Consider the following 10,666-nt stretch of genomic DNA (forward strand, 5'->3'; position numbering starts at 1 on the left):
TCTCGATAGTGGTCCCTCACCATTATATCTGGGTACTCTTCTCTGGACAGCAAAAGAAAATATCTGGTCTTAGTACAGAGAGTGGTTTTAGAGCTCCTTACAACTTTCCAATTGGTGCCAATGCTCTCCCTGCATTTCACAGGTATTAACTACCCTGCTCTTGAATAGTGTTGCTCTGCTACTACCTAGATTGCTCACTCTGCTGCTCTTCTCGTCTTCTAAGGGCTTCTGTTCACACCCCTCTTTCCCAGTTCACGACCTTCCTTCTTCCCTCCATAGGATGCTGGGGAAGTCAGGTTGGAAGGGAACACATGAGGTCCTATCTAGTACAGAGCCCTGCTCAGGGCAGGCTCAGTCCTGCCTAAACCATCCCAAGTGTCTTTCCAACTCACTCCTGAACATACTCAAAAATGTTCAGTAGAGTGGAAAACAAAAGATGCATTGCAGCTACTTGACATGAGTAGCAAGATTCCCAAGATCCTGGATGTATGAATGTAACCCCAAAAGCACCTAATTTTAGGGGGGGAAATCTGAGTGTAGCATGTGGCTATATCAGGTATCCTCCTTAGCCATCTGAAGGATGACATTCGAGCTCAGTCTAGACATGGCACCAGGCCGGGTGTCCAGAGGTGTTCAGGAGCCTCAGTGGGAATTCATAGCTTTTTTTCTAAGATCAGTGTTCTTATATATTGCTTGTATTCTGCATGGCCCGCTCTGAGCTGGAACGAGGCACCTAGCCTCACACCCTCAGATGATCGCGCTGTTGTCTGAATACATTATGAGATGATGAATGTATTCGTCAAAGCAATGTGGACTTTACAAGAGCAGCTGAGGAGACTTCCTTCAAATGCAGGCCAAATGCAGTCGTTCCTTTTTCTGTAACTCCTCGGTGTTGTGTTTGTGTCTCTTGTGCAGCTCAGCAGCTGGTGAACGTCGGTCTGGGAGCTCTGAAGAAATGAAGTCTGACAGTTTAAAGGACGGAGAAGCCCTTATAAACAGGGCAGAGGAGACAGGTTTGTAGATCTCTGATTTCACAGAAGAATCCATTTGTGAGCTCCTTAAAAGTAAAAACTGAGAAGGACTAGCATATGATGCTCGTTGTGTATGTGTGGTGTCTAGCCATTATACCGAATAACTGGGGGTCGGGCTCTGAGCTCGTGGGTAACATGATATAAGATCGATATCACAAAGGCTACAAGCAGAGGTTACAATTATTTTGGGATGAACCGTTTAATCCCAAGACAAAGTACAATGGCTCAGATATCCACATTTGCTGCCCCAGGATCAATCCTAGAAAGGGTTCCAGGGTAAAAAGTACAACCAGTTTCTCCCAGGACATTGCAAAGTGCTTTTCAGTTGTTATCTTGGGATGTCATTGTGGCATCAATGGCCAGAAAGTAACAGCACATTCAGCAGCTGGCTAAACCCTGATTAGCGGAGCAATGTGTGCACAGGCCAATCCCAGGACATTTCTGTTCCAGGACAGATACAGACCCAACTTGTCCTGGGACAAATGCAACGTCTGTTCCTAGCTAAAGTGGGTATGAGTCAGGGCGGATGAAAAGGGGGCTGGCTGAAGCCCAGCACATCGTATCAGGTTATGTTATTTTTGACTGAGTTCTGAATTGGTCCCAGGGAGGATCCTAGTCAGGGCGGTTCAGGGTGGCTGGAGACAGGGCTGTGTCCCGTCGGAAGACTGGGATGGATTCTCTTGTCCACAAAGGCCACTTCGTGTTGCAGAAGCACTGCCACACGGCCTCAGCCCAGCCACCGAGTCCTGGGGAAGAAATCCCTGCCCGGGAGAATGCTCTGACGTGGGAAGTTCTTGGTTTTCCCAGAGTCTGACATTGCTTTTCCTTTGTCTTTATTGCCTTTGTCCCCCCGGCCCTTTCTGCTCCATGTGTCAGAGGGTTTTAAGCCTCCCTCAGAGGTGCTGGGTGCTGCTGCACCCCAGGCTGGGGATGGGGACTGGTCTGCACCAGTGCTCCTGGTGGCACCAACCCCGCAGGGTCCTGGCTGGAGGGTCTGGCCCCTGCTCCGGGTCAAACTGACACTGCATTTGGGGTCAGGAAGAGATTTCCTCCCTAGTCAGATTGGTATAGACTAAAGGTGGGGTTTGCTTTCAGCTGTAGTGGGGGGCACAGCCTCTATCTGGGATGTCTCAAGCGTATTTTAACACACTTTTACAGCAGTGGGATATTGGCTGTTGTGGTCCCCTTGCTTTCTCTGGGGCAGGGGCAGGTGCGATGTCTTGTGCTGTCAGGGCTGACCGTGGTTTCGACAAGGCTGATCCTGCCTCAGTCAGGGGTTGGAAGAGATGGCACCTCTGGAGGTCTGATTTCTCTATGATCTCTATTCGCATAGGTTTCTTCCTTGAGCGTGAATACTGCCGAGCCCTGGCTGAGGTCCTTCACTACTCCCACCCTCCAGTGACGGTGGGATTATATGCCGAGTGGGGACATGGTAAAAAGGAGCTCCTAGAGATCATCAAAGGTGAGAATCACTGGAGAAAACAGGATGTGATCTCAAAGCAGGGACCTGAATGGTACAAAGGTGAGGTGGCAGGTGGCAGTGGGGAAATGAAGGGAGCCTCTCCTGTAGCATCCCCTCTCCACAAAGCAGCAGGCCCTAGGTGACCTCTGCAAGGAGGACATGATTTTACTGCCCAAGGGTGGATCCAGGGAGGGGCAGTGCTGCAGTCGCACCCCCTTGGATTCCTGCTCCACCCAAATTTTAAGCCCAATGGCCTGGAGGGGCAGTGGCATTTCTATTCAGGCAGCAGGGAAGGAGTCACTTGACTTCATGGCTCATTATCATCTCCCTGATTCCTGCGAATCTCTCTACTCCACAGGTGTGAACGACCCTCTCTCCTTTTGAATGTTCTTCATGTTCAAACTATCCTCCCTTCTGCCATGTTGCAGACTATAGCGGATTCAGGGAGTGGCTTAGCTCACTCCATCTTCACCCTTCAGCTCAGTCCATGATTTCCTGGGCACACTTTCCTCTCAGGGACACCAGGACATACCTCAGTCCTGCCTAACCCAAACGTACTGTCGTCCATACAGGGTTAACTCACAGCTCTATGGCCTCTTCCCAGGCCCTGAGATGGTGACTACGGCTCCCTGCTGCTCTCAACACCGCCGTCTTCCTTCTCTCCCTCTGGCATCAGTTCCCTGGTGCAGAGCTGCAGCTTCCAGCCTTGCAGCACCCGGGTCTCATCCCAGACCCCGTGAGCTGGCCTGGCTTGGTTTTGTCACCACTAGCCTGTTTTCTCTCGCAGACTTCTGTCTCTCTGGCTGTCTCCCCTGGCAGTCTCTCTCTCTCCAGCTCCTTTTCCCAGGAGCCTTTTAGCTTCTTGTGGACCAGCTGACTATCCTCTGCAGCTGGTCCAGTTCTCCTAGGCAGAACTGTTCTCCGCAATCAGTTGTGTGGCGGCCTGTAGCTGGCCTGTAGCCCCAGCCAGCCTGCTACAGGATCCTTTAGCCGAAGGGAACTAGAGGAGACAAATAATAATTTATTAGGCCAAACAAGAAGAGGGGCTGAGCACACTGCCTGATTCTAGAAATCTGCTTCTAGTTCTCCATCCTTTCCTTGTCCATAGACAGTAGCTAAAACCCACTGAGTCTCCGCATGAGGGTAACGAAGGCGCTGTCAATTATCTGTTCTTCCCCTTTTCTTTCCCTGCAGATCACCTGCATTTCAAAGCGCGAAAGACAGGTGGAAATAAGCAGAGAGCCAACTGCTTACAGCGTCTGTGGACATGGCTTTGCCTTGTCGGTCACATACTGTTCAGCCAACCAGTTCAGAAGGAAAAGCAATGTCGGCACACTCAGTACATCTTTATAGATTTCAGCGCATGGGAGTACATAGGCTGCGACCACACCTGGGCCGGGATGATCACCACACTCTGCGACACCCTTGAAAGCAAATACAGGCTACCTCTGAGCATCTTCAGGGCCTGTAGGGAAAAAGCAAAAAATAGAATAGATGAGAGAATCCAATGGCTTTGGACAAGGTGGTGTAATGTCATGTTTTTTTTGTTTATCTTCTGCCCCTGTTGGTGATAGGCCTTGTGCTGTGTGTTATGTACGTCGGACCGTACGGGATCTGTGGAATGCTAGTCAGTATCTTTACCGGGATTGGCATATCTGTCTTGCCTGTACTTAGCAATTGCTTTTTTACCCTGAAAAGAAGTCTTGAGAGGAAAATGAACAGGACGAACATGAGCGACCAACTGGGTTTCATGCACTGTGTTAAAACTGAAGTTGAGGTCTTGACCAATTTCCTGCAGTTTAAGTCATTCTCTCAGCAAAGGGACATTCGGGTGGTGCTGCTGATTAACGACTTGGACATCTGCACCTCGGACAAGGTGGTCGGAGTTCTGGACGCAGTCAACATCCTCCTCTCAGACAAAGAAGTCCCCTTCATCTCCATCCTGGCCGTTGACCCGCAAATCATGGTGGAGTGTATAGAAAAGTCCAGTAATATGTTCAACAACGGCTACGAATACCTGAACCGAATCATAAGTCTGCCTTTCTCAGTGCCTCGGATGAACGCCCATACCAAATTAGAGATCCTCAGGGAATACGGGCAAGAAAAAGGTAATCCAAGGTCTTGTCTAGTCTGCGGCTATGCAACTGATACAGAATATCAAGAGGATGGAAGTTTTTGGAGGTTCAAACAAACAATGAAAGTAGTTCTTCACAACCTTGAATCAATAAGTCATGAAACAAGCCTCCCTGGTAATAAGATCCAGTTGAAGAGAATACTGAATACAATAACCATTGAGCTGCTAGTCCGGGAGAGAATAGACAGGAAAATGCGACAATATGACGCTGTGAGAGATTGGGTCCTTCTTGCTAACTCCTGGCCTTGCCGGCTGAGCTGGGTTCTGCAGTGTGCGGAGGATAAATTACAGAGCATAGATCTGAAGGTGAAAGAGAGCAAAGAAAAGGAAGAAGTGAAGAAAGAAAGGTCGGACTATTTGGAACAATCCTTACTGCAGGTTTTCAGGGACAATGAAAAGGAACTGGACACGATTAAAACCGACATAAAAAATCTTCTGGAACTCGACTGTGACCCAGATGTTTTCAAAGCATTACTATTCAAATGTGACTTTAAAGTCAAAGATATTAAAACACATGAAAATATCGTCAGCTTGGACCATTCTTTAAAGAGAAAACTGGAGCTGATACAAGAACTAAGAAAAAATGCCCCTCCTGATTTCAAGATTTCCATTGAAAAGGAGGATGTCTAATCTGGTATAAAGTCTCATATCATGCTTTGGTTTTTCCCGTCTTTTCTGAAGAACGTAAGAGCATCAGAACTTCTGGACTGGGTAAGACCCCTGGTCCATCTAGCCCCACATCCCGTCTCCAGCAGTGGCAAAAGAAGATACTCTATAGGGGGAGCATTAAGCCAGATATGACCGATCCCCTATTCAGTACCTCTCTGGCACCCATCCTTACTGACCTAGAGATGCCAAAGAAAACATCTCCAACCTTTCTGATCAGAGCCACTAAGAGATCCACGAATGTCTCCAGTCCATTTCTGACCCCGGCTATGCTCTCTGCCTCCACCACCTCCTGGGGTGCTGAATTCCACACCTTAACGGTGTGTTGTGTACAAGAAAAAAGTCCTTTCTGTTGTTAGTTTTAAACCTTTGTAATTCATCGGTTGTTGCCTCAGTCGAGTATTCTGGGACAGGGTGAACAGCAGCTCCCTGTTCACTTGGTGCCTGCCCTTCATGGTGTTGTAGACCTCTGTCATAGATGCACGGGTGTCGGTCTGTCTTGCAAGATAAGTGATTTGTGCTGGGTGAGGCATTAGCTCATTGCGCGTGTGCTACTTTGGCTGTAGAGACTAATTGCTGAATGATAGTCCTTTCTGTAATTATTGCATGTGAATAATCATAGAATCAACGAGAAGTCAGGTGAGCAGGGACTCCAGAGCTCACATCCAGTCCAACCCCTGCCTGAGGCAGCATCAGCCCGTCCAGACCAGCCCAGACAAACCCAGCATCGACCTTCTTCACAAAACTACCATCAACCCTGACACGACACCCAACATCACACCCGAACCTGCCACCGGGAAAGCAGGGGGCCAAGGTGGCCATCATCCTGCTGCTGGACGGTTGTTAATATCTGCTCGGGAGATCCCAGGAAGAGCCCCCTCCGCCTTCTCCTTTCCTTCGTGGCCACGATTCTCGTTACTGCTCTTTATGACTGCAATTACAAGGGCAGAAGGGACCAGGTCCTGCATTTCAATGGCCAATTCCAGTGTTTTCTTGGGATGTTTTTCTTTGATGGGCTCCAGCACCGTTGGTGTCTGACATCTCGAAGAAGCAGCTGGCCTGGGGACGCCCAACATCACTGTGCTCCTGGGGGTGCTGCGCACGGCAGCGACAACTCGGAGCCCAGGCAAAACCAGGAGGTCTCCATGGGACTGTCTGTGTCGTGGACCTGAGGTTTCGGGGCTTGGACCCCAAGTAGCTAATTCCACAACAAGAGGCAAAACATATGTGACTGGACTAGACGTGACCTTGGAAAGATTTAACTAGTCCCTTCGTATGCTATGTCAGCCAAACCGCCTGTGCAAAGATACAGTGTGCAGGACCAAACAATGTCAATATTAATCTCTCCCAACGTTAGTAGGCATTGAAAGGACAAGGTCCTCAGACTTGCTCACCTGCCTAGCAATGCTCTGGAAAGCTTTTGTTATGTCTTAATTATCCAAGCTTGAATTCACAGTTGACTGTATTTTGCCTGATTTTACTCCTTTTTGTTACCTCCCTGTCATTATTGTGCCTTGTATAAATGCCCTTTTCAAGAACAATGATGTGTTGTACTTTTTTTTTAAAGGCCCCTTCCCTTTACTTTATGTTACACAGTCGTGTACGTGTGCAACCAAAATGCCAGCCATGGGGAAGGTGTCTGAGGTGGGCAGGAGTGCACTTCCTGTCCCAAACGCTAGGCTACCCGTGGAGTTTCGGTCTGACCCTTCCTTAGAGGAACTGAGAGCTCTCGCCAGCCCCAGCACAAAATCCGACAAGATGGCTGTACAGTCCCCTGCCACACGTTGCATCGATTACGCGATTCACTGGTGAATCATGCAATAAATTTACACCGGCTGCACATGCAAAGTATGTATCCTGCCATAAAAATAGCCATCCAGTTATAAAAAGAGCCAACCAGCTACAGAGGTAGTGCTTGAACATGCGTACCAACTCTACGGCTGGTTTCTATCCAGGTTTAATTTGAGTGCGTGGCATCCAGAAATAAGGAATCACAGAATCACGTACAAGGAGGGAGGGAACGGACCTGGGGAGGTCACATCTAGTCCAACCCCCTGCTCCAAGCAGGACCAGCCCCAACTACATCATCCCAGCCAGGGCTTTGTCTACCTGGGTGTTAAAAATCTCCGGAGATGAAGAGTCTGTGCTTGCGTTTGCCAGTTTGGATAGCATGGTTTTGCACTTTCCTCAGATACAAGGCCTATTTTTAAACATAAAATTTGCAAACCTGGTCTTCTTTTCAGTACAATGGGATCATTTTTTTGTGTGTAACAGCAAACTTCTACAAAAATCAGAGCAACCATTCCCTACAACTATGTAGCCAGCCCTTTCCTGCTGGTGGAATATATATTTATAAATACAGTGTGACTTCTGGGGAAAAGCTAAGGGAACTGGGCTAATTGAGTCTTCAGAAGAGAAGAATGAGAGGAGATTTGATAGCAGCCTTCACCTTCCTGCAGGGGGGCTGCAAAGAGGACGGAGCTGGGCTGTTCTCAGTGGGGGCAGATGACAGAACAAAGAGCAATGGGCTACAGCTGTAGCAACGGATGCTGAGGTTGGATATTAGAAAAAGCTCTCTCAGGAGGAGGGTGGTGAAACACTAGAACAGGCTCCCCAGAGAGGTGGTGCAGTCTCTATCCTTGGAGGTGTTTAAGACCCGGCTGGACAAAGCCTTGGCTGGGATGATGTAGTTGGGGCTGGTCCTGCTTGGAGCAGAGGTTGGACTAGATGTGACCTCCTGACTAGATGTGACCTTCCAAACCTCATTTTCTAGGATTCTAATATCGATTAGAGCTACTACCACAACCAGTTTTGGGTGCAATTTCCTTTTTAAATCACAGCACTGGGCACAGTGGTGGGGAGTCTATCCCATTGGACTACTGTATAAATTGGATTCAACATTTGGTATTTATTCTAATGAATGCCCTAGCATTTATCTCCTGGGTGACTCTCAGGATGTCCTGGAGATTTCTATCTAATTCCTGGAGACTCCAGGGCAATCCTGTGTTTTGCTGCTCTGCTTTCTTTTCCAGCTGCTGCCCTCCTTCCCTGCTGCCAATTCTTTCTCCTTTGTCTTCCTTCCTTCCTATGAGAGTTTCCTGACACTAGGTCTTCTGTTCTCACCCCTTCTTCTGGTCAGTGGTTTCTACATCAACTCGTGTCTTTCCAGCTGCTCGTAATGAGGTCCAGGTTACTGTTTTACAAGAATGGATCTGGAAGCAGGGGAAAGCACTTGGAAACAGAGAGGAACTAGCCCACCAAGCCTGCAGAGCAATAGCAAAGGCTCAAAGTTTAAGCTTTGCTGCTCTCTTGTGCACAACTAATACAAAACAAGGAGTCAAACAGCAAAGGAGTGAAAAAGAAACAGCTCTTCTGCCAAGTGTTTGGTCAGAGCAAACCACCTTTTCAGCAAGCACCTAAGAAGTGCTCAAGGACTGTGAATGCTGCCCTGCTGACTAGTCAAATGGACAAGTGAAACCCTGTTTGCAGGAGAGGAGCAGTTTGCACAGTTAGGTCTGTTCCTCCTTTGCCAGCATGGACAATAAGGAAAAACTCCCCTTGGCAGCCCCTGCTGGGATAAAACAAGCATGTGTGAAGGAACTAGGGCCAACCTGTCTGCCTCAAGTGCTAGGGTTGCCCATGCTGTTTGAATCTATTCGGGGATGTTTTGTGGCATGACAGTGTCATTAATGACTGCTCTACTGGGCTCTAAAATGCACCTATTACATTTTAAACACCCACGGGACTACTGTACAAATTTAGATTCAACTTTTCATATTTATTTTTATGAATGCCCTATCATTTATCTCCTGGGTGACTCCCAGCATCTCCTGGAGATGTCTATCTAGTACCTGGAGACTCCAGGGCAATCCTGGCGAGTTGGCAGCCCTGTCACATACAGGAGGTAAAACTTTGGTTATCCTGACCAGAAGAGTCTCCTACAAGTGCTATGCAAACAGTTTCTGCACCGGCCTTCAGAACAGAGAGACGTAGTTCACTGTGTTTGTCTGAAGTCAAGCCAAAGGCACAGTCGGTTGCACCTTATAGACTAACCAAAGTAAAGATAGAGATAGAGATATATAGCAGAAGCAGTTGTGAGCTGAGGCTCACTTTGTCAGATACCGCAGAATAAAAGCCAAGGGTGGAGAGATGGCACGTTTGTTCTCCAGGACACACACATTCAGAAGGCATTTGCCTTCCCCTCATCTGTTGAAGCGGATCAGGGGGCATAGGAGGAAAGGCTGGAAGAACTGGGATTAGTTACCCAAGAGAGGATAAGAGCGAGGAGGGATTGAAGGGCCACCAGTATTAAGCAAGACCAGTGGTTTTCCATGTTTGCGGACTCAAAGCCCTGCTCTTAGACCCATCAGAAAACACCAGCCCTTACCTTTCACTTGGTTTTTGACAACGAAAAAATACTAGCACAATTCTTCTGTCCCAAGGGACTCCGGCCACCAATACGTGTTCCAAGAGTCGTGCAATCAATGGGTTAATTGCACAATGACCTTGAGACCAGCGACACCTGAAAAGTAGCTAAAGGGGGATAAAAAGCTCCAGCCAGCTAGAAGGCTAGACCTCGAAAAACTGCACTAACTTCATAGCCGGTCGCTATTTAATTGGCACATGGGGCAGGGTCTCCCCTGCAGCTGGGAGCCCGTCAGCAAACCTCCCAACCACCGAGGTGCGACCCCCGCCGCTGGCGTCATCCCCGAGGTCTGAGGGCGTACGACAGCCCTGGACCTGCCCGAGGACCGGGGTCCCGGCTGCGCCGGCTGCAGACCGCCCAGGACTTCTGACTTACGAAACCTGCCGCCCAGCAAAGGAGCGGCCTGGACGAGAGCGTCCGGAAGCAGGCGGGTACAGCGGAAAGTGCGCGGCTCCCAGACGCCAAGGGACTGAGTGTGAATCCTACTGCCGTACAATAGGTTTTCCGAGGATAATCCAAACTCACCAAATGTCCTGGCATGTGGTGAGAGGCATCGCCCCCCTCACCGGGACCGAGGGAAGGGGGTTTAAACAAGACCCAAGGGAAAGCGAGTCCCAAATCCCGTGGAGCTGGGCTGTTCTCAGTGGGGGAGGACGACAGGACAAGGAGCAATGGGCGCAGGCTGCAGCAAGGCAAGTTGAGGTTGGATATTAGGAAAACTCTCTCACGTGGAAGGTGGTGAAGCGCGGGAACCGGCTACCCAGAGAGGCGGTGCGGTCTTCATCCGTGGAGGTGTCGAAGACCCTGGATCCCCCCCGAAAACGCCCTGCCCTGCCCGCGGCTGGATGAACAGCTCCAAGCGCCGGCGCTGGATCCGTCCGTCCTCGTCTCCAGCGCGCTGCTGTTCGGTCGCGGCTGGGCCCGGGGGCGCCGGAGTAGCGCCGGGT

The 10,666-nt window shown here is 49.4% G+C and overlaps 1 protein-coding gene across 1 annotated transcript; it reads left to right on the plus strand.

The window, feature by feature from the left end:
• Positions 1-928: 928 nt before the first annotated feature.
• On the plus strand, positions 929-6,019 carry LOC106722707 (NTPase KAP family P-loop domain-containing protein 1-like). The gene is given in 5 exon segments (XM_025214329.1): positions 929-1,013; positions 2,365-2,493; positions 3,688-4,029; positions 4,032-4,664; positions 4,698-6,019. Coding segments are annotated over 5 exon segments (1,722 nt in total). The 5' UTR covers positions 929-955; the 3' UTR covers positions 5,258-6,019.
• Positions 6,020-10,666: the final 4,647 nt, after the last annotated feature.

This window comes from Alligator sinensis, unplaced genomic scaffold, assembly GCF_000455745.1.
Source record: "Alligator sinensis unplaced genomic scaffold, ASM45574v1 scaffold107_3, whole genome shotgun sequence".
Lineage (NCBI taxonomy): Eukaryota > Metazoa > Chordata > Crocodylia > Alligatoridae > Alligator > Alligator sinensis.